At 37.4% G+C, this 23563-nt stretch overlaps 1 protein-coding gene across 1 annotated transcript in view; it reads left to right on the top strand.

Moving 5' to 3' along the window:
- The window catches only part of TTBK2 (tau tubulin kinase 2), a 204850-nt gene that overhangs the window by 73725 nt on the left and 107562 nt on the right, over positions 1-23563 (top strand). The window contains exons 3-5 of the mRNA XM_036735543.1: positions 542-615; positions 6054-6194; positions 8912-9016. Coding sequence (XP_036591438.1) covers positions 542-615; positions 6054-6194; positions 8912-9016 — 320 coding nt within the window. The remainder of the gene's footprint in view (positions 1-541; positions 616-6053; positions 6195-8911; positions 9017-23563) is intronic.

The following is a 23563-nucleotide window of genomic DNA, read 5'->3' as shown; positions in this document are numbered from 1 at the left end:
AACCATTTCAATCCTTTTTGCTGTTTCCATATTTTTTTATCATTGTCATCTGTGCATTTTCACTCCCTGGATTTGTTTAGGCTGATCGAAAATTGTTAGAAATAAAATCATAGAAATTTAGAGTTGAAAGGCACCTTGGAAGTTACCTGGTATCACCATTTCAGTTTCATGGTGAGGAAATGGAAACCTAGAGAGGCTGATTTATCCGAGGTCATTCAGGTAGTTAGATGCAGAACTGGGACTAGAACTCATGTCTCTTGATCCTCAGTATAATGTGCCTTCCTCTACACTATGTCGATTACATTTGAAAAAATGAACAAATCTCTCTCTTCTTATTTTTTTTAACTGAGTTTCAGCGTGTTCCTCTTGCCTTGAGTGTAAGCTGATCTGGATCAATCTATATAATTGCGCCTTTGATTGACATAAAGACTAGTCCTACAAAACTAATTATTAAAATACTATGGACAAGATCAAATTATTAGAATTTCAAAAAAGATACCTGAATAACATTTTTCACCTTATTTTTCTTTGGTTTTACCAGGCAAAGACCATGTTTGCAGATTCATTGGCTGTGGGAGGAACGATCGTTTCAATTATGTGGTCATGCAATTGCAGGTAGGTTTTCTAGAAAAAGCTTTTAAAATCCCTTTCAATTTTGATGAAAGACTCTAATAAAGATCTAATATTGATAATAAAGAGAGCATTTGTGAACAAGTTATTGATGCCATGTCAGACTTTTAATGATGGTTTTGATATAAAACTCCATATATTAAAAAAAAAAAAAGATAAACTAGGGAGTGATTTATTTGTCATTCAGTAACTCCATTAAATAGTAGTTACCTTGAGGCATTTAAAATATAGTTAGACTTAGTTTTACAAATGTTTGATTTTGTCTATAATTTTTCAGAAATATGCTTCATGCGTGACACAGGTGTATACAAAAGATATACCTGTGACATAGTAAATAATTTTAGCATTAGTAAATTAGACTTAACATGCACAGGGCTTGGCACATAGTAAGCATTCATTGAATGTTGACTGAATGACAAGCCCATGTGCTACTCTTGGTGTTGAAGTGAGTATTGTATAAAACATGTTCGTATATGCAGGCCCTTCCTCATGCTAGAAGTTTATAAACTTCAATGGACAACAGAAGCAGATAGACCTGATTTTAAGAAACGTGAACTGCTACTTATTCAAACACTGAAATAATGCTTCCCTAAGTACAAGATGAAATAAACTAACAGAATAATGTCAGCTCTTGGAGAGCAGGAACTATATTATTTATATCTGTATCTTCAGCACCTGACAGAGTTCCTAGCACATATGGGGAGATTTAGTTAAGTGCTTATTGAGTGAATGAAATATATGCACCTGCTCTTACAAACATGTATGATGTTCTGGTATTTATATGCTACATATTGGAATAGTCAGCATTTTGCAATATTCTTTATAGTCTATGACATGCCCATGAACATGTTGGAACACAGCTGGTATATGTGTTAGGGGCAGATATTTCCCTGGCACTGCCATTTGTCCATCCATACTTAATATTTCCTTATCTACAGGCATCCAAGCCATTCTCCTGGGGAAGAATTCTTGCACTATTCCTTCATTCCATTGGATCAAAAGTCGACCACTGCATAGCACAGTACTTTACAGATAATAAACACCTTACTAACGCTTTTATTTCAAGTGGGTTGACAAAACCCCAAATTTGTTACATCACAAATTAGTGAGAATGCCTCCTCCTTCAAGTGCTTAAGCACCCAGATTACTGGTTGGGAAATGGTGAAATAGGTAATATAGGTTTAAGGAAATGTTTGTTTGAAATGTGATTCCAGTTATGAGTTAGGATGTTAAGGACACTTCAGAGAAACTCAGTGCTCTAGAAGGGGAAATGATATTTCAAGTGAGTATAGCTCAGAAAAAGTACAAATTTGTCAGTGGGCAATTCAAACTGAGTGAGTAATAATTAGATTTCTCAAGGAGAAAAGTATTGGGTGATGAAAAGTATTCATCTGTTGCGTGAAGACTTTTGAAAAAAGGGAACTTTGGTCCTGATTCACGGAGTGACATACCATTTTGAGTGTGGTAGGAAAAAGCAGAAAATACATCTTGAGTAGAGAATACAATAGTCAGTGGTTGTCAGAGATAGCTTTTAGTTAGCCAACATTTATTGAGCACCCATTGTTTGGACTGTGTTCTACCGGATGCCTTGGAATTAAAGAGGGATTAAAAGAGTTGGACTCAAGAAATAAATTATTTCCTGGTGGGGCAGAGTGATAGAATTCACATGTAGACTAGCAGCTCTTTACATTCCTTCTTCTCTAATCCCCAGAACTAAAGGAGAAACAAACACAAGGCATTGATATCTTACGTGGAAATATGATGGTTAACTTTTCTCTGCAGGTTTGCATCTATTACCTAACATCATTCTCTGTAATAGGTGAAACAAGGATTGTTATCCTGTTTTACAGGTAAAGAAAGCAAGGCACAGAAAGGCCAAATGACTTGTCTAATATCAACAACTACTTAGTAACAGAGCCATTGTAGAAAGTAGTCTCCCAACTCCTAGCCCAGTTTCCTTTCCATTAGACCATACTTTCCCTAGGAAGACTCTAAGGCTCATTGTAGACTGTTTGTCCAGTATTACTATACTCAAAAAGGCCGATAAAGTCTTGGACATCACTGGTAAAAGTATTGGGGAAAAAAACCAAAATATTCCTGTACCTATGTACAAAACCATGACATGTTTGTACCTGTAATAATACTGTGTACTGTCCTGGTAACTATGCTTCAGAAACATAGTGGAATTGGAGAAGATCCAGAGAAAACTAAATTGACCAAGGATGGGAGAGCCTAAGAGAAAATCTCTGTGTTGTTTAGTTTGTGAAGATAATTGAGAGGAAAAAAATCAGGGTTGGCAGAATGATGTAATGTTTATCTAGGCTAAATATGTACCTGTTTACTAAATCTTAGAACCCTGGAACTAGGATGCTACTGTGAAAAAAGTTTTAGGACAAATAAAAGACTTTATAATGAATAGTCATCTTGTAAACTTACTACTTGAAAAGGGACTATGGGGTAGAGATTATAAATAGGTTCAATAAGGGGCTAATAAAAAATTTTAAAGTTTTAATCTCTACTAACTTAGTAATGAGGGTATCCATGCCTATGGGGTAAAGTACATAGCATCTCATCCTGCCATTTAAGGCCCTCCAAGGTCTGGTTCCATCTTACTTTTCCAGTCTTATTTTCCATTGTCCTCCTCGATGTATTCCACATTCTATCCAAATTACTAAATTATTGAGATGTTCATTGATTTTATTTTGTGTTCTCCCACCTCTGTGTATTCATTCTAGTCCATTCTCATGCCTGGAATACTCTTCACCTGTGGCAATATTCTCCTTCCTTCAAGCTTTCAATCTGAGGCCACCACCTCCACATGTCCTTTTCTGATCCCCCAGCTGAAAGTGATATCTTCCTCCTCAGATTTTCTTAGAGGACTTTTTCTGGGTCTCTCCTTTCATCCTGTTGCAATCTGCCTTATATTCATATACACCATGTCAGATAGTAAACTCCACCAGTGACAGTATCATGTCATTTTTCATTTCATATCCCTGCCACTTAACTCTTAGTAAGAACTTAAATGCTTGTTGAATTTGGGGTTTATTGTCATGAAGAAAAGTCATAATTCCTATAGGATACTTATTGATTTCACTGTCAGAGATAGAATCTGGTGCTCAATCTTTATTCCTGGTTAGTGTGACACTGAGAGGCAACAAGAAAGAACATTGAACTTGGACTGAGTCACAGGTCCTGAGTTTGAATCACAGCTTTGCCATTTACTACCAGTTTGACCTTAGACAAGCCACTTACTCTCTTTTCTCAGTTTTCTCAGATATAAAATGAGGGTATTGAACTAAATGACTTCTGAGGTCTAAATCTATGTCCCATAGCCTTGAGATCAGTATCTCAGCACTTCCCCAGCTCTCCTGTTAGCACAACCAGAATCAGAAATACCTAAAAAAGCTTCTTCAAGGGAAATGGACTTTCAAGCCCTTTACTTCTGCCTCTCATCACATGAAACTTTAATTAGGCCTTTCTCCAACTTGATATGCCCTTTCATGTTGCCTTGTCTTTTTGTTTAGATTAGGGTTCAACTGGAAAATTATTTCAGCTTATTTTCACTAGTCCATCTAGCCCTTAGGAAGTTATCTCGTTTAGAACTCACTTTTAATGGGCCTAGAATAGGAGAAATTGGTTTGGGGAAAGGTGAACTGGAGGCAAGAAAACTGGCTAGGAAACTACTCAAGTTCTGTTGAACTACTGAAGTAGCATAGCTTATAAAAGAAATACTGTATGGCTGATTGGAGAAGAACCAAAGAATAGAGGAATAGCCTTTAGAAGCAGCTAAGATGGAAAGGTACTGAAAGCAAGTTGGTTGGTTATATGCATGAAAACCTGTGGAGAGATTAACAAGGATCATGGGCCTTGTACTTGATGGTAAAGAGATCTTGGCAGGGGCAATTGAAGTAGAGTTTTAGTTGAGAGTGGCAAGAAGAGAGTTTGGTGAAGACATAAATGGTGGAGGTTTAAATGGTTATCTTCTTTGTTACTTTGCTACTCAAAGTGTACTTTTAGTCTGATTGTTAGAGAAACATGTTTGTAGTTTGATTTTTTGAAAGTTTACCTGTAGTTTGAAAGTGTAAGAAAAAATAATCCCTCTATTTTTTTTAAGTAGACAAATTTTAGAAGTTAAAATATTGAACTTGGAAGGGAAGGATTATAGGATCACGTTTAGACCTTAGACATCATCTAACACAGCCACATCATTTAACAAATGAGGAAAAAGTAGTTAGCCAGATGTAGTCCAGGAGATTAGAAAACCTCATCTTCCTGAGTTCAAATCTGGTCTAAGCACCAATTAGCTGTGTGACCCTGGGCAAGTCACTTAACCCCATTTGCCTCAGTTTCCTCATCTGCAAAATGAGCTGGAGAATGAAATATGAAACCACTCCAATATCTCTGCCAAGAAAATCCCTAATGGGGTCATAAAGAATTGGACAGTATAGAAAAATAACGGAACAAATAGATCTAGTGTATTATTCAGTGTTTCCTAAATGCTTCTAGTTTGTACTGGTGTGGAAAATGCAAAAAACTTTGAAGACTAATTTTTGGAATGGGATTTTTTAAAGTTATACAGGTATATAATGATAAAAGAGTCATGATTTATATAAAATCTGTTGCTTATGTATTCAACTTTGTTTTGAATGGTACTGAAATGACCCAAACAGAAATTTAATACATTGAATGAATCCAGGCACATATGCCTAATCTATCTGGTATTTCAGGTGGGAGTGATAGAGATGGTGGTTTAGGTCCCAGGCATAGAGGGGAAAGAATATTGGGAAAAGAAAATGTAGAGCATCAGCCCCACAGTTAGAGAGATGTAACTTCACAGGTCATCTGGGAGCCATTCCCTCCTCACTGTGAAAGGGAAGATAGAGGAGCATGGCCCTGTTCCCTGCAGCAAAGTTTTGTTATAGTAGTTGGGATTCAAGGGCATACTGCCACAGGCTGAGGGGCCATGACCCTCCCTTACCCTAGGTGAGCTATTTATCATCTTTTTAAAAAATCTGTATCCAATGCTGTCTTCCATTGGTATGGCTAATGGAAAGATGACCATTCCTAGCATTTCATTAGTGTCTTTGGAGATAGTTATTAGGGAGTGTTAACAGTATTAATGCTCTGAATTATTTTATATGCTCTTTGAATAGGCAGGAGTTTTAATACTTAAAGGGAAAAGTGGTGGCTCAGAAAGATGAAATGCTCAAGAACTTTGGCTGTTTATAAATTGGCCTGAAACATCTGAGTCATTGTCTTAAGGAAATCTCTGCTCTTGAATGAGAGAGTCAGTGTTTGGGTGCAACTCTTGACACTTCTATTAAAAAGTATATTTTAAAATGGTAAGTGAATAATTTCTTAGTCTTATCTTGGCATCTGGAATTTTGGTGCCTCATTTGAATCTGTGTCTTTGGTTTCTTCAGGGTCGGAATCTGGCTGATCTTCGTCGTAGCCAGTCCCGGGGAACGTTCACCATTAGCACAACCCTGCGGCTGGGTAAACAGATTTTGGAGTCCATCGAGAGCATTCATTCTGTGGGCTTCTTACACCGAGACATCAAGCCGGTGAGAGTCTTTGTCAGCCAGAACCCTGAAGGAGTTTGTTGGCTTCTCATATTTGTGATGAAAGACAGTGAGTTCCATGTGTAGCTGGCAGTTTGGGCAGCTGTCACCCACAGGGCTGTCAAACAGAGCAATGTGTTTATCTCATGGAAGAGGAAAATGTATCTTTCCCTTGTTTTTATTTTATTTTAAAAAAAAACCAATAATTATGAAATATTCCCTTAAAGGTTTAAAGTATGCTGTAAAATGCATTATTTGATAATCTTTTATGTTGGACCCATTTTTATTTTAAAGAATGTAATAGTAAACTTAGACAGTAGATTATCTACTGTGGACAGTTCAGGAGTAGTTGTGAATCACGTCAAAGGATATGGATTGCTCAGAACAGGTTTAGCAGTACAGTCAGAACAATTTTATGGGCCTCATGGGATCTGGAGGACCTCATGGTCTAGGAGGAATCTCTTTTCACTTGAATTCTCTATAAGAGCTTCTCCTTAATGGAGGCACAAACCTTGGGCAAGCAGAGGTCTCCCAGCTTTAGGCCTGGCTGGATTTTAATCATCAGTGGTGCTTTGGACAAAAGTTTCTCTTTTGATGCATCATTTGATTTGTGTTGATTTTTTTCTTCCACAAACTGTTTGCTTCTGTTAGTGTAAGAACAAACTAAGATACATGGGAATGTAGCTTGTAAATTCAGGTGTGCTTTTTGTTTCTTGCATATACACCTGAAAAAGTTTAGGAAAAAAAAGTATTAGATCAGAAATAGAGACAATTTTTTCACTAACAAAAATAAGTATTAGAGCATTTTAACTAATCACTTTTGTAGAATAAAAATATTTAATAATAGATCCTATGCTAATGGCCTCTCACTTATGTACCTAAAATTAGCTAATTACCTTTAGATTTTTTTTTTACTTTAAGTATGTTTGGATTTTTAAAACTGCATTTTCAAACAGCTTTTAAATTTGATAGTATATTCTGTGAATCATTACTGCAGTGACAATTTGAACTAGTAAGAAAACCCATTGTGTGAAAGACTGATTTTTTTTTCTGTTCAACCTTTTTGACAGTGATTTTTCTATTCTGTTTCTCTTGGAGGTTGTCATTCTCACTGTTGGGAAATAGGCCTTGATTTTTCCTTCTTAGGATTTCATTGTTGATTAAATGACCCAATTTAGTTAGGCTGTATTTATTATAAATATCATATGTTGGTGTACTTGAAAATTATAGTCATCTGTTACTTCTTAGTATAACCCAAACTGAACAGTTGACATGAAAACATAGCCAGCTAAGATGAATACATTGCATTTGGATTAACATCACATGGCAGCTCTTGCTTATTCTTGTTATACTGCCAAAGTGATTTGAGAACAATGGTGATTTGAAGAGTTACTAATGTCATTAAAGAATTTCCCAAGCATGATAACATTTTTTTAAAGAGCATTATTTCTCTGCCATATGGCTATTGTCTTTTCAGAGTCCTATTCTTATATATGTTTTTTGAGCTCTGTAAGTCAAGTATGCTTGAGTTTAGGGTCATTGAACATTGATATTCTTTTTAAATTCAGGGATATATATATGTATAAAGTATAGTTTTCCTAAATCTGTTTTGGGTAGGAGTTTGCAATTAGTATTACATTTTTATTTTTCCCCAAAATTGGTAATTCTGTCTATTGGGATTTTAATGGGAGACTATGAAATGTCTTAGTTATCTATTTATTTTGTGTTATATACTCTTTCCTCCTTCCTACACCCCTCCCCCAAAAACATATACTGCACATGGCTTCATTAAAACAGTAGCTTGGAATAAACTAGACTGCCAAAAACATATGGGTTCCTAATTCCAGCTTTAACATTATCTTGCAATGAGTGACCTTACAATTCTAACTTTTACTATTTCTCAGTTTATATAAAATTTGCAAGATGTAATGAATAAAAGTGACTGTAAAACTCTTTGCAAAATAAAAAATGGTAGAAATGTGTAACTGACAAAGTATATTTTATTTAAATGCATTTACTAAATATTTGTTAAATATTAAATGCATAATACAAATAAATAATCTCATTTTAATGTAATCTAACTGAACATAAATAGAACCAAAGGTGAAATTGTTATTATTTAGCAAAATATCAGTGTTATATAGTAGAATAACCACAGGCCTTGGATTCAGAACACTTGACTCCATGGGTATGCTGGAACCAATTCGGACTGCCTTGTGAGAGCCATTTGTTAAATTTTCAATGTGAGCAAATACTTATATCTCAGAAATTGGCAAACACTATAATACAAAGCTTGATTTATTGTTTTCTTGATTGTTTAGACTTTAAAAAGTGAGACTTTGATTTATTGTTTTCTTGATTGTCTAAAATTAAGAAAATGATGGAGAAAATATTAATAATGCAGATTAAGCTAAAAGAGTGCCTTGCCTTAAACATTTACCAGCATACCCTGTCTGAATCCCAGTCCCAGGTTTGCTACTACTGCCTTGCTGTGTGACCTTGGGCAAAATCAGTTAATGTCTTTGAGAATCTATCTGTGTATAATTTGAAGGGATTTGATGAAATGGTCTCAAAGATGTCATCTATTCCTAATATGCTATGATGCTATAATTAGTTTACTGAATTTAAGAAGTCTATGGTTTATAGTTAAAATAGAATTTTTTAAAAAAAGAACAGAAGTATGAAGCATAATGTGTCTGTTTTTCTCATTTTTTTCCTAGTCAAACTTTGCCATGGGCCGGTTTCCTAGTACTTGTAGAAAATGCTATATGCTGGATTTTGGCTTGGCTCGACAATTTACCAATTCCTGTGGTGATGTCCGACCAGTAAGTCTTTACTTCACTATTTTTATATATCTAGGAGTTAATCTGTTGTCTATGCAGTTACACTTGGGGGAAGTACCCTTTTCATAATGTATCGATATACTTTCCTCTGGGAAGTAGTATATCAGGTTTTATGTCTGCATCTTAGGATGAAACTCATTAATAATTTACTGTTGAAAGCAATGGCCTGAAAAACCAGCCCCATCAATGGCAGCATAAGAGTGGCCCATTGATCAGGGACATATTTTTCTGGTAGAGGTGGGAGTCTTTTCTGCTATGGCTAAAATTCTCCCAGGGTCTATATTCTGCATGCCTCCACCTCTGCCAGTTTCACTTTAGTCTAAGTTTGAAACACTAGTTCTAATGGATTGACTATATCTTGGTGAGTATATAATAGTAACATAAAAATGTGAATGTGCAATTGAAAACAAATCCATATTAGGTGCCTGACAATTGTGGAGGAGTTTCTTGACTATCCTGGTAAAGGATTGTATATACTTATATCCAGGAAACTTTTTTTAAAAGGCCTTAGATTTCATAAGAAGTTATCTAATATAACCAGGGAATTACACCAGACTCACTGACCCTTCTTCCACCATTGAATGAATAGTAAAGGAATGATAGGGGAGTAATTGGTCTCTCTGTTCTCTTTAAGGCCTTGCCACCTCAAGTGATATGTTACACATTATTATCTACCCCTTTGCCCAGTTTTCATCTCTAAATAATGCTACATGGAGTTAGCAGAGCTGATCATGGTAATGGTCAGTTAGTACTATCAGTTAGTACTACTAACAGAGGATATAGATATTTATCAAACCAAAACCAATCTGTCTACCCCAGTGGCTAGTGAATCTTTATAAATTTGATTTACTGTAAATCCCTGGTAGCAGTAATGATTTATTTGGACACTTGCTTTATCAACTTTTGTTAGTATAGATGATGGGTTTATTTCTAGAGATGGAGATGAATAACATAGTCAAGGTCACAAATGTGTTCACTTTCAACTTGCTAAAGTTGTGACCAAATATAAAAATGCCAAGATTCTTTCAAATCAATATGAATGGAACAAATATAATGCAAATACGTTAAAGGAAGCTATATAATGCCAGTGATCGTGGTTATTCTAGCTCTAATAGCATATATTAAAGCTAAATCTCATAGTTGAATATTGAATTAACATAATAGTTTACCATGATGATTTTGACTAACTAAGCTTCTTATTGTCCCTTTTGATGCTCTTAACAGTGCCCCAATGGTATTTACACTGAAAAATAGAGAGGATTCAAAGCATCCCTTCAGTTGCACAGGCAATTACTAGTACGTACTAATCTATGTAACTAGATCTTCAGATCAAAACTTGATGTAAAAAAATGTGGTTATTTTGATATTTTTTCCAAGTGTTATAAGTTGATTAAAAGTCTTGCAGTAGATCACAAAGCCTGACCAGTCACACCTTTCCTAAGCTCAGACACGTACATCTTTATAACAGTCTCCTTCCAAACCAAACCCATTGCTATACTTGCACATTGATGATTTGCCTAGAGTCCTGGAAAGCTTATGAGAACTTTTGAGGCAGGACAGGATCTACATTTTTTTATTTTAAAGTTTTCAACTCTGAATTTCTGCAGTTCTAAGTGGGATTTTGGATCTGCTATCTTCCCATTTCTTTGGTTGAAATAACTTCATCTATGGCATTCTACTTCAAGAAATATTAATTCAGTTAGAAGTATAAATGCTTACTAACTCTGTTACCCTGGACAAGTCATTTAACCTCTCTGGATCTCAGTTTTCTCGTTTGTAAAGTAAAGAAGTTAGAGTCATTGGCCTCTAAGGTCCCTTTCAGCTTTAAGTCTCTGTTCCTATGAAGTTTTGGTACTTGAATCATGCATATCTTGGTGGGATCTACTTGGGGTTCCTCTTTGCTGTCCTATAGATTCTTTTTATCAGCACTTGGCTATCTTTCCCCACAATTCATAGGCAATTTTCTTGTATGATTTCCTGAAGCATAGTATTTATTTTGTTTCATTGGCCAATAAGGGAATAGGTAGAATCATATTCTTATCTCTGTGAAGAGCAAAAATTCTCAGATTACTTTGCCACTTTCTTTTTCCAAAGTCAGTTGTTTTGGTTTGTAGAGATCTCAAGTGTTCCACCAATTTTGCTCTCTCTTAATTTTGCCCAAATATTTCTTGTTGCTCACTGCATTTTTGTGTTTGCTCTCTGCCATTATGTTACTTCAATATTCATCATTTTATTAAATTTCTTCACCTTCTCTTATAAGCCGGTTATTTTCTTTGAAGTCTTATAAAGGCTTTTCTACTTTTGCTACTCAACTCTCTTCCTTTAATTATTTTATTATGTTTCTCAACCACTTTGGGTATACTTGAAATTCTGCTAATCTTATGTCTAGCAAACTAGGTTCAACTAGTGCAGCAGAACCTCTTGCAAGATTAATAGTCTTTTGAGAGCTGGAGCCAAGATGGCAAAGTAAAGGCAGGGACTTGCCTGAGTTCTTCCCCAAACTCCTCCAAATACCTTTTAAAAATGGCTCTAAATAAATTCTAGAGCAGCAGAACCCACAAAAAGATGGAATCAAACAAATTTCCAGTCCAAGACAACTTGGAAGGTCAGCAGGAAAGGTCTGTTGCACTAGAGTGAAAGAGGAGTACAATCCAGCTCAGGCTGTGTCAGCACAGTCTGAGCTCCAGAAAACTGGGAGCAAGCCTTAGAATGACTGAATCATTGGCAACAGTGGTGGTTTCTAGACCTTTTACCCCACAGACACCAAAGACAACTTAGAAAGTCAGTGGGAAAGGTCCATCGCACCTGGGTGAGAGTGGAGTGCAGTTGAGCACAGGCCATGCCAGCATAGGCCCAGCCACAGCAAACCAGGAGCAGACCTTGGGAGAGACTGAATCAGCAGCAGCAGTGTTAACAGCAGTGGCTGTTTCCAGAGCTCTCAGCCCACAGATGATAAGGGAGTCGAACAACTGGTCAGAAGCAGATTACATAGGTCTTTTTCACTAGCACTGAGGCAAGACTCTGTTGCTGTGTCCATACTTGGTTCCAGGTCCTAGGTAGCAGTCCCAGGGCAAGGAGCACTAACACAACAGAGCTTGCGGCAGCAGTGGAGGGGTGGAGGTGGGGAATCCTCCTCACAGTCTCAGGGCAGAAAGAGTGCTTTTGGTCACTCACAGACCAGAGCACAGGCCAGGAAACTGGTAAGGACCTCTCCTTAGATTATACCAACTTGGAAGAACTAAAAACTTACAAGTCCCTAGAATTATCTCTGAAAACAGCTACACAAAATCCCTGAAGCTTGGAACAGTACACCCTCCACCCTGGAAGCAGAGCCCTACTTTAACAAAGAGTTAAAAGTCAACTAATAGTGTGGGAAAATGAGCAAACAAGGAAAAAAACTCTGACTATTGAAAGTTACCATGGTGACAGAGAAGATCAAAACACACACTCAGGAGAAGATAGCAAAGTCAAAGCTCCTACATCCAAAGCCCCCAAGAAAAATATAAATTGGTCTCAGGCCATGGAAGAGCTCAAAAAGGATTTTGAAAATCAAGTAGAAGAGGTAGAGGAGAAATTGGGAAGAGAAATGAGAGTGATACAAGAAAATGATGAAAAACGAATCAACAGCTTGGTAAAGTGACAAAAAATACTGAAGAAAATCATGAAAAACAAATCAGCAGCTTGGAAAAGGAGACAAAAAAATACTGAAGAAAATAAAACCTTAAAAAACAGACTAGGCCAAATGACAAAAGAAGTCCAAAAAACCAATGAGGAGAAGAATGTCTTAAAAGCAGAACTGGGCAAATTGAAAAGGAGGTCCAAAAGCTCACTGAAGAAACTAATTGCTTAAAATTTAGAATGGAGCAAATGGAAGCTGATGACTTTATGAGAAATCAAGAAACGATAAAACAAAACCAAAAGAAGGGAAGAAATAGAAGACGATGTGAAATACCTCACTGGAAAAAACAACTGACCTGGAAGATAGATCCAGAAAAGTTAATTTTAAAATTATTGGACTACCTGAAAGCCATGATCAAAAAAAGATCCTAGACATCATCTTTGAAGAAATTATTAAGGAAAACTGCCCTGATATTCTAGAAGCAGAGGGTAAGATAGAAATTGAAAGAATCCACCAATCACCTCCTGAAAGAGATCCCAAAAGGAAAACTGCCAGGAATATTATAGCCAAATTCAGAGTTCCCATGTCAAGGAGAAAATAATGCAAGCAGCCAGAAAGAAATAATTAAACTATAGTGGAGCCACAGTTGAGATAATGTAAGATTTAGCAGCTTCTACATTGAAGTATCGGGGGGCTTGGAATATGATATTCCAGAGGGTGACAGAGCTAGAATTGCAACCAAGAATCACCTACCTAGTGAAATTGAATATAATCCTTCAGAAGAAAAAATGGGCCTCCAATGAAATAGAGAAGTTTCAAGTATTCTTGATGAAAAGACTGGAGCTGAATAGATACAAGACTCAAGAGAAGCATAAAAAGGTAAATAAAAAAGGAAAATTATAAGAGACTTAATAAGTTTAAATAGTTTACATTCCTTCCTACATGGGAAGATGATATTTGTAATTCATAAGACCTTTCTCATTATTAGGGTAGTTAGAAGGAGTATATGTGTGTGTATGTGTGTGCGCGCATGTATGTATACATACACATACATACGCGCGTGCTCACACACACACACACACAAAGGGCACAAGTGTGAGTTGAATGTGGAGGGATGATATCTAGAAAATAAAATTAAGGTATGAGAGAGGAATGTAGTGGGAGAAAGAGAAGGGGAGAGGTAGAATGGGGTAAATTCTATCACATGAAAGAGGCAAGAAAAAGTGTTTGCAGTGGAGGGGAAGAGGGGGCAGATGAGGGGGAGTGAATGAACTTTATTCTCACCAGAATTGTCCCGAAAAGGGAATAATGTACACACTCAGTTGGACATAGAAATCTATCTTACCCTACAGCAGATCTGCACAACTTGGCGGTAGGTGGGGGCCAAAATTAAAATAGGCTTAACTTCCTCAAGCCACAGATAAGTTTTTAGAGATAGACTAACAATGGTTGGTTGCTGTAGGTCACATGACAAACAGGAGAGAGTTTGCAGTGGCAATCCACCTGCCAAGTTACACGATGAGCACAATAGTGACTAGTGGAAGGCAGATTAGTCAGGGAGGGCATGGACAAAGCACTTGTTAAATCTTTACTTTCTTGTGTACCCTCTACATTTTTCACAGGCTGCCCGAAATCCTTTGCTGGGTTGCAAGCAGCCCACAGACCGTATGTTGTGAAGGCCTGCCCTACAGGAAAGTAGGAGGGGAAGGGGATAAGAGAAGCGAATGGGGGAGGGCAGATTTGGGGAGGGAATAGTCAAAAGCAAAACACTTTTGAGGAGGGACAGGGTAAAAGAAGAGAGAAAATAGAATAAATGGGGGTTGGGGAATAGGATGGAGGGAAATATGGTTAGCAATACTGTGAAAAAAAATTTTGAAGCAAGTTTCTCTGATAAAGGCCTCATTTCTCAAACACATAGAGAACTGAGTCAAATTCATAAAAATAAGACCCATTGCCCAAATTATAAATGATCAAAATATATGATCCGTTTTCAGATGAAGCAATCAGAGGTATCTATAGCCATATGAAAAAATGCTCTAACTCACTTTTGATTGGGGAAATGCAAATTAAAACAATTCCAAGGTACTACCTCATACCTATTAGAGTGGCTAATAAGATAGAAAAGGTAAATGACAAATGTTGGAGAAAACATGGGAAAAAATGAGACTTTGTTGTTGGAGTTGTGAACTGTTTCAACCATTCTGTAGAGCAATTTGGAATTGTGCCCCAAAGGGCTATAAAACCATGCATATCCTTTGACTTAGCAATCCCACTGCTAGGTCTGTATCCCAAAAGAGATAAAAAACAAAAAGGAAAAGGACCTATATGTACAAAAATGTTTATAGAAGTTCTTTTCTGGGGGTAGAGAATTAGAAGTTGAGGGGATGCCCATCAATTGGGGAATGGTTGAACAAATTGTGGTATGTGATTACGATGGAATACTATTGGAAATATTATGATGAGATACTATGGGAAATGATCAGCAGGATGTTCTCACAAAAACCTGGAAAGGCTTGCGTGGTCTGACGCAAAGTGAAATGTACTGTGTACAAAGTAACAGTGATATCTTAAGCTGATTAGCTGTGAATGACTTAGCTGTTCTCAGCAATACAACGATCTAAGCCAACTCTGAGGGGCTTTTGATGAAAAACGCTATCCATCCCCAGAGAAAGAACTGATGGTGTCTAAATACAGATTGAAGCATACTTTTTAAAAAAACTTTCTTTTTCTTGAGTTTTTTTTCTTGTCTATGTTTTCTTTCACAACATGACTATTATGAATATGTTTTGCATGACTACACAAGTATAACCTTATATCAAACTGTTTGCCTTCTCAATGGGGAGGAGGGGTGGTGAGGGAGGAAGGGAGAGAATTTGGAAAGTTTTAAAAACAATTGTTAAAATTTTTTTTACATGTAACTGGGAGAAAATAAAATAATAAAAGCTTAAAATTAAAAAATGGGAATCATAAGTGCGAAAAAAGAGAACCAGAAAAAAAAATTAATAGTCTTTTTAAAAAATACATTTTATTGGTATCTTTTGTTATATTACCATGGTTTTTCCAATTAACCCTCTCCTCACTTTCAGAGAGCCATTCTATTCAGCAAATAATATTTTTAAAGACAAAAAAAAAGAAGAAAAAATGAGTATAATTGATCAGTATGTTAAAAAAAAATCTGATTGTACATGTATAGCCTATATCAGATTGCATGCTACCTTGGAGAGAAGGAAGTAGAGGAAGGGGGAGAAAATTTAAAACTCAAAATCTTATAGAAATGAATGTTGAAGACTAAAAACAAATAAATTTTTTTTAAATGAAGGATGGGAACTTTCAAAGCTATCACTAGAAGTAAAAAGGGAAAAGATTTGTTTTTCTATTATTTTTTGAATGGGAGATATTTGTTTTTGTGATTAAAAGAGCTTGGACCATTTCATTTAAGAAATACTCAAAGAGATCACTGACAAAAATAAGATTATATTTTGTTGGAATGTGATTGTACCTTGGAGTTCAAAGGATTTTTGTTGTTGTTGTTGGCTATTTTTTTTGGTCTTTTCCTCTTTTTGTTTCTTTATTAAAGGCAGTATTATGTAGTGGGGAAAGAAAGAAAAGAGAAAAAAATCTGAAAATATGTGCAATACTTGAGAATATTTCATCTCTTCCCACCTGTAGGCTGGGAATGATTTCTAATTTCATGATTTCTTCTTTCAAGCCATGCTTGTTCTTTATAATTTTGCAATATTCACTTTTGATCATGTATCTTTGTTTACATTTGTAATCATTATGTACATTATTTTCTTGGCTCTTTTTCTTTACTCTGCATCAATTCATATAAATCTTTCCATGCTCCTCGGTATTCATCGCCTTTGTCTTACAGCACAGTAATATCCCATTACATTCAGGCACTACTATGTTTACTTATTCCCCAGATTGATAGGCTTCTACTTGGTTTCCAATTCTTTGCTATCACAAAAAATGCTGTTATAAATGTTTTGATGTATATGGGGGCTTTCTTCTCAACATCCTCCTTGGGATACAATCCCAGTAATACTATCTCTGGGTCAAAGTATGGCTGTTTTTGTCACTTTATTTGCATAATTCTAAATTGCTTTCCAAAATGGCTGTACTCTCTTCTTCCTGAGATTGCTGGAGGTATTCCCTCTTCGTTTTTAGCCTTTGACTTGATTAGAGTACATCACATATTTCCATTCCTTCCTGAAGTTTCTGGTGAATCCAGAATATTTTTGTGTTATTTATATTTCTTTTCCTTTATATTTGGAGAGGTTTTTCTTGGTTGCTTCCAGAATTTGTTGTAAGTAGAATTATTCAATTTAACCACTATGTATCTTGAAGTTAATAGCATGGGTTTTTGTTCATTTTTTTCTTTGATCTTGTGGATTATTTTGATTGGCATGTTGTTTTTGTCGTTCAGAAGTTCTGGACAGTTTTCTTGTATTATTTCCTGCATTGTGATGTTCAGATTTTTTTTTTACTTCTCATATTCTTCTGGGAGATCTTTAATCCTTAAGCTGCCTCCATGTGTCCTGTCATTGAGATCAATATATGTTGTTTGTGTAGAGATCATGCTTTTCTTTTAATGTTAATTGCTTTTTGTTTCTCTTCTGCCAGATTGTCCTTCACTTCCATGTATTTGAATTCCCAATTATTTGTCCTCTCTTTTGTTTCTTTGGTGAGATCTGCCACTATGGATTCAAATTTTTCTGTTCTGCCAATTATTTCTTCCATGTAGGCCATATATTCTTCATTCACAATTCTTTTTTTCTTCTTTCTCTTTTAAAGCAGTCAGGAACACCTTGCTGTGGTGTTTTGGGAATTCACAGGGTCCTCTGCCTCATCGGGTGTTGTTGATTCATTTTCCTTTTTCTTGCTCTAGATGCCTAAAACTCTTCTCAGATCTGGAGGCCATTTTCCCTCTATTATTGATATCTTCCTTATTGGTTTATTTGTTTATGTTCAGGGTTGAATTGAATTTTCTTCTTCCTGAGATGTTTGGTAATGTCACATTTTTTGTTATATTTTTGCACTGGGCTTGAAGTCAGGAAGACCCGAGTTCAAATCCTTTCTCACACACAAGCCGTGTGATTCTGGGCAAGTCACTTGACCCCTGTTTGCCCCCGTTTCCTCACCTATAAACTGGGGATAATAATATCTCCCAGGATTGTTGTGAGGATCAAATGAGGTAAGTGTAAAGCATGTAGCACACAGCAAGCTCCGTGTAAATATTAGCTCTTATTGTTATTATTTTCCCCCTTTGCTCACTTTCTGACTCCCCTTTGAGGGAGTTTCTTTGGGAGCTGGATCTCCAAACCTCCTCCTATGCTGGGCAATTCACAGTTCATCAGCCTAGCTCTCTGCCCCAAGTGACTTCTGGGTCCTAGCCAAGGATACTTTTGTTGCGGGTTCATGATGTGTTGTGGAACCATCTCCAAGAATTCTAATCCAAGTACAGGCATTTATTGAGATTGACACCTCTCACGAAGCAGGCTAAGTTCCAAGAGGAACCAGCAACTTCAGAGAAAGCAAGATGAATTTTTATAGGGTAAAGATGCAATTACATAACAGAAAATATTAACAGAAAATATTAAAAAGGTGGGAGGGGTTTAAGGGATTAGGTAATAGGGGAGGAGTCCCAGCCACAGTGGAACTGTGCATGCATTTACCCACAATGCATACGAAAAACCCATTTATGGAGTATATGTGTGATAATGATATCATAAGTTCATCTAAAGGACAGCTTTTGCTGTTATTGCAGGTGCCTACTTAGGGGAAGTTCCGTCTATTGTTTTGAAGTCTACATCCTGCTTGGGCATCCTTGTGGTGCTGCTTTCTGATTGGCTGAGTATTGTGGTCCTGTCTGAGACTAGATGAATGTGGTTGTGGTTGAGTGCAAGGACACACCTGCTCTTTCTGTGGGAAATAAGAGGAATGGGTTCTAGTGAACAGTGAGGCATATATGAAGAAGTTAGGATATGGTGCGGTAGGGGGTGGCAGCAAGTGGCTAGGTAGGGGCAGTGGGCCTGCTGATCAGTGGGGCCTATAAGGAAGTTAAAATGTTGGGGCTGGGGGCAGCTTTATTAGGATTCCACCACTTTCCTCAGGCTTAGTGGTATAGCGCCCCCCACACACCATTTGCTCCAGTTACCTGTTCTTAGTTCTGCCTGAGCTCTGTTGTAGCATAGTACATTACTACTTTTTGCAGTCATGCTCCTCACTACTATTACAGCCTGTGACATTTCCTGCTTTTGGGTTTCTGAAGCACTGGGAGGAGGATAGGTTTGGGGTGTGGGGTTGAGTTCTGTTTTAAGTATATGGTTCAGTTTGGGCAGTTCTGCTTCTGAGAGTGTGGGGGGATGGAACTGGTATCATGGAGGGGTATGTTGGGGGTGTGTATAAAGAAAGGGTTAGGAATTAGCCTTTTCTGCTGTTAATTCATTGAATTTTCACCTTATTTGGGTTCTTGGTTTCCTAGACCTTGGAGATAGCTGAAATTGCTTTATTTATGGAGCATAGTCCCTATTTTGGAAAGGTTAGGGAATTTATGAGGATCAGGGGAGGGGAGGTGGTGGAGGCTTCCGTTTGCTAAGGAAAAACAATCGGAAACCCAGGGGCCAATTTTCTTCCCTAGATTTTACTTTTTTAAATTTTGGTTAGAGACCCCACACTCCCACCAAAACAGAGAATGACATCACTAAGGCTCCAAGGTCTCTGAAGGGGTGAGGCCAAAGACTGGAGAAGGGAGCTGGGGATGAACACGCAGAAGGGCAGGAACTCTGTGTTTGAGTTCTTTGCTGTTCATGTTTATCTGATTGTTTTTACCCTGGAAAGGGTTTCTGTCTTCTTATCTTTTTAAAATTTTAGTTACCCTATAGAAATAGGGACTGACCCTGTGACTTCACTAGTAAAGATAATTCTCAGGTTTACCAGATAAACCCTTTGCTAATGCAAGCTGGCATCTTCTCTTCAACTTAGAGAAAGCTGCTTATAATGCTGAGAGATGACTTATTCAGGCTCATACGGCCAGTGTGGACTTGTCTGAGGTAACTTCAGACCTGGTTTTGAGGCCAGGAACTCCCGGTCCATTAACTCATGCTGCTTTTCCATTTCCTTTATATCTGACAAATTCTTTCTTTCTCTTTCTTTCTATGTTTCTTTCTTCCTTCCACATTTGGGTTGGAGATGTTTGAGGAAGCACCTATTCCACTATTTTATAAGTCTCTGATGCTAGTTTTAAATTCTAGAGTTAAAAATCATGACAGTAGATTGTCTTAATAAAGATTCAACTAAACAGTGATGGATAAGAGCCTTTGTAAATAAGTATATGTTAAAGAAATTAATTTGGCTTCACAAGAGAAACAATAACTGTAATAGATTTCCCTGCTGCTTGTTTTCACTTCAGTACTTCCCTAAAGGAATAATTAGTATGTATGATAGGTTCATTAAGCAAGGACCTGAAATGAAAACCTTTATAGCTAAATGAGTAGTTGTACCTCTGTTTATGCTTATTACTGTTTTTTACTCTTAGTTTTTTACTTTAACAATATACTCCACTTGGTTGAATAAATGGATTTATCTTCTTAGTGTCAGAGGCTATGATAGCTGCATTTGAAGGTTTTAGGAACTACTTAGAACTGACACTCAGTTGCTAACTATATATCATAATTATATGTTATATTCCTAAGTGAAATAATTTTAATAACAACTTGCCTACCTAGGACTCATTCATTCAGCAACTTGGGAAAGAGGAAGAAAATAATAAATGCCTTTGAGTAGCCAAAGATAGTGTTAGAAAGTCATTGTACCAAATTTCATGCATTTGTTGTTGTTGTTCAACTCTTCATGACTCCATTTGGGGTTTTCTTGGCAAAATTTAGAGACATATCCATATTCATATGGACTATTTGTGCCTGACCTGTGTTAGAGCCTTCTGAGCTTGTATTGGTCTGATTAGCCACAGTTGGACACACTGTACCTTGACACTGATACAGTGAGTCATTTTGGTCCTTTTCAAGCACAAAGGACAACAGCTATACTGGAATGGTTTGCTATTTCCTTCTCCAGCTCATTTTACAGATGAGAAAACTGAGGCAGGAGCCAAGATGGCAGCTGGAAAGCAGGGACCTGCCTAAAGCTCTCCCCAGGACCCTCCAAACACCTATAAAATGGCTCTGAACAAATTCTAGAACTGCAGAACCCACAAAATAGCAGAGGGAAGCAGGGCTCCAGCCCAGGACAGCCTGGATGGTTGCTGGGTAAGGTCTATCGTACGGAGCTGGGAGTTATCGTACGGAGCTGGGAGTGGAGCAGAGCAGAGCCCAGCATGGGCTGTGCCCGGACCAACCAGACTGGGAGCTGGGTGGAACAGGCCCTAGCGCCCTGAATCAGTGAGCTGTGGCAGTTGCCAGACTTCTCAACCCACAAACACCCAAGACAACAGAGAAGGTTAGTGGGAAAAAACTGTGGGGACAGAGTAAAAGGAGTTTGCAGTTTGGCCACCACCCCGGGGGCAGCAGAGATGGTGCAGCTACAGAACTATAGCTGCAGTTACTTCTGGCCCCAGGCCCACCTGGTGGGAGGAATTAAGTGGCGGATCAGAGCAGGAGTGCAGAGCCTGCTAAGATCTGAGTCTCGATCCAGGTTGGTGGTTCTTGGGGCAAGAGGAGTGCTGGCGTGTCAGAGCTTGCTGTGTAGAAATAGCTCTGAAAACAACAGCTCAACCCCTCAAGCTTGGGACAAAGTACTCTATACTCTACAAGCAGTCATACCCCCATAGAAAACTCAAGGGTCAAGTAAGTTGGCTGGGAACACGGCCAGGCAGCGAAAACAGACTCAGATTCATACTGAGACTTTGGAATCTTTCTTTGTTGACAAAGAAGAGCAAAACATACAGCCAGAAGAAGTCAACAAAGCCGAAGAGCCTATATCAAAAGCCTCCAAGAAAAGCATGAACTGATCTCAGGCCATGAAAGAGCTCAAAAAGGATTTGGAAAAGCAAGTTAGAGAAGTAGAGGAAAAATTGGGAAGAGAAATGAGAGTGATGCCAGAAAACCATGAAAAACAAGTCAATGACTTGCTAAAGGAGACTCAAAAAAAATACTGAAGAAAATAACACCTTAAAAAATAGACTAACCCAAATGTCAAAATTGCTCCAAAAAGCCAATGAAGAGAAGAATGCCTTGAAAGGCAGAATTAGCGAAATGGAAAAGGAGGTCCAAAAGACCACTGAAGAAAATACTACCTTAAAAATTAGATTGGAGCAAGTGGAAGCTAGTGACTTTATGAGAAATCAAGATATTATAAAACAGAACCAAAGGAATAAAAAAATGGAAGACTGTGAAATATCTCATTGGAAAAACCACTGACCTGGAGAATAGATCCAGGAGAGATAATTTAAAAATGATTGGACTACCTGAAATCCATGATCAAAAAAAGAGCCTAGATATCATCTTTCAAGAAATTATCAAGGAAAGCTGCCCTGATATTCTAGAGCCAGAGGGTAAAATAGAAATTTAAAACTGAGGCAAACAGGGTTAAATGACTTGCCCAGAGTCATACGGCTAGTAAGAGTTTGAAGACAGATTTTAACTCAAGTCTTACTAACTCCAGGCCCAGCAGTCTATCCACTGTGCCACCTAGCTGCCCCTTCATGCACTTTACTCATAGACAAGTCTCTTGGGCCTTCAATCAAATCTTTTTACTCTTATTTTATCCAAGTGTGACACAGCTTGTTGATCTTGTCTTAAGACCAGAAGCAAATCAGAAAAAGAGACAGATAGGTCAGGAACTTGTAACAGCAGTGTTGCTGGCATCTACTGTGGCTGTGTAAGACCAATAAAACCAGTGCACAGAAGGGCTGCCAACGCAGGTTCTTTGATCTGCTTTTCTAAGGAAAGCAACTTTAAGGCGTTAACAGTCTCAGTTTAATTAAACATACATATATCATTCACTTAGTTCAGGGGGAAAAGATCAGCCCCCTGAACTTCAGGGCAAATACAAACAGAAATTACAAGTATACATTATGAACAGAGCAAATAACACAAACCAGTCCATCCATAGCAATACATAGTTACCTGAGAAGCACCAACATCTGGGTTATCAAAGCCAGGGGAGCTATTTCAACAGCTTGCCCAGAGTCTTGTCACCAATACTCTTTCAATGAGTGTACCTACAAAAGTCAAATGCCAACCTCAGAGCTTCTATACCCTGTTGAAGACCCTGAGGTCTGGAGCCAACTTAGCATTTAGGGTGTGGGAAAGTTCCTCAATCTCTAGCACCACATCATATAAAAATCAATGACTCCCAATTGTCTCAGTGCTGAGAAGCACTCCAAATGAAAAGATCCCACTTTACCTCCCCCATTCAAACAAAGGCCAGATTCATCAAAGATACCGAATAGCCTTAGCATTCCAAAAGAGAAGAACAGCAAAAAATCCTGCCCTGATTACCATTACAGAACTGCTATAGGTTATGAAAAGGAGGAATAAGAAGGAAAGCAGATGAACTCTAAAAAGCCAAGACTCACAAAGGCATAGAAGTCTGAGACCATTCATGATAGAAATAAATAACTGTTATCTATTGTATTAGCATACAAGGTATCTCAAAAGTCTTAATACAGCTTTAAACTTGGACAGCTTTGCACACTAAACTGACTTTTGTGGGACTCTTATGTTATAATACCATATTGATATTCAAAGTTTTAGAATTACCCAACTATAGAATTTCAAAGCCAGAAAGAACCTGACTTTATCATGATCCTGAGTCATTAAGATATGTTCATTGTACTCTAAAGAGTCAGAGAAATGAGCAATATTTCTTAAGAGATGTCTAGCCAAAATGGTTGAAATTGTAAAAGCTTTGTGCTCAAGAGAGAGTCATCAGCTATTCAGAAACTCCAA

The sequence above is a fragment of the Trichosurus vulpecula genome, chromosome 8 (genome assembly GCF_011100635.1).
Source record: "Trichosurus vulpecula isolate mTriVul1 chromosome 8, mTriVul1.pri, whole genome shotgun sequence".
Lineage (NCBI taxonomy): Eukaryota > Metazoa > Chordata > Mammalia > Diprotodontia > Phalangeridae > Trichosurus > Trichosurus vulpecula.
Note: the sequence above shows the minus strand (reverse complement) of the source record. Positions and strands in the feature narration are given on the sequence as shown.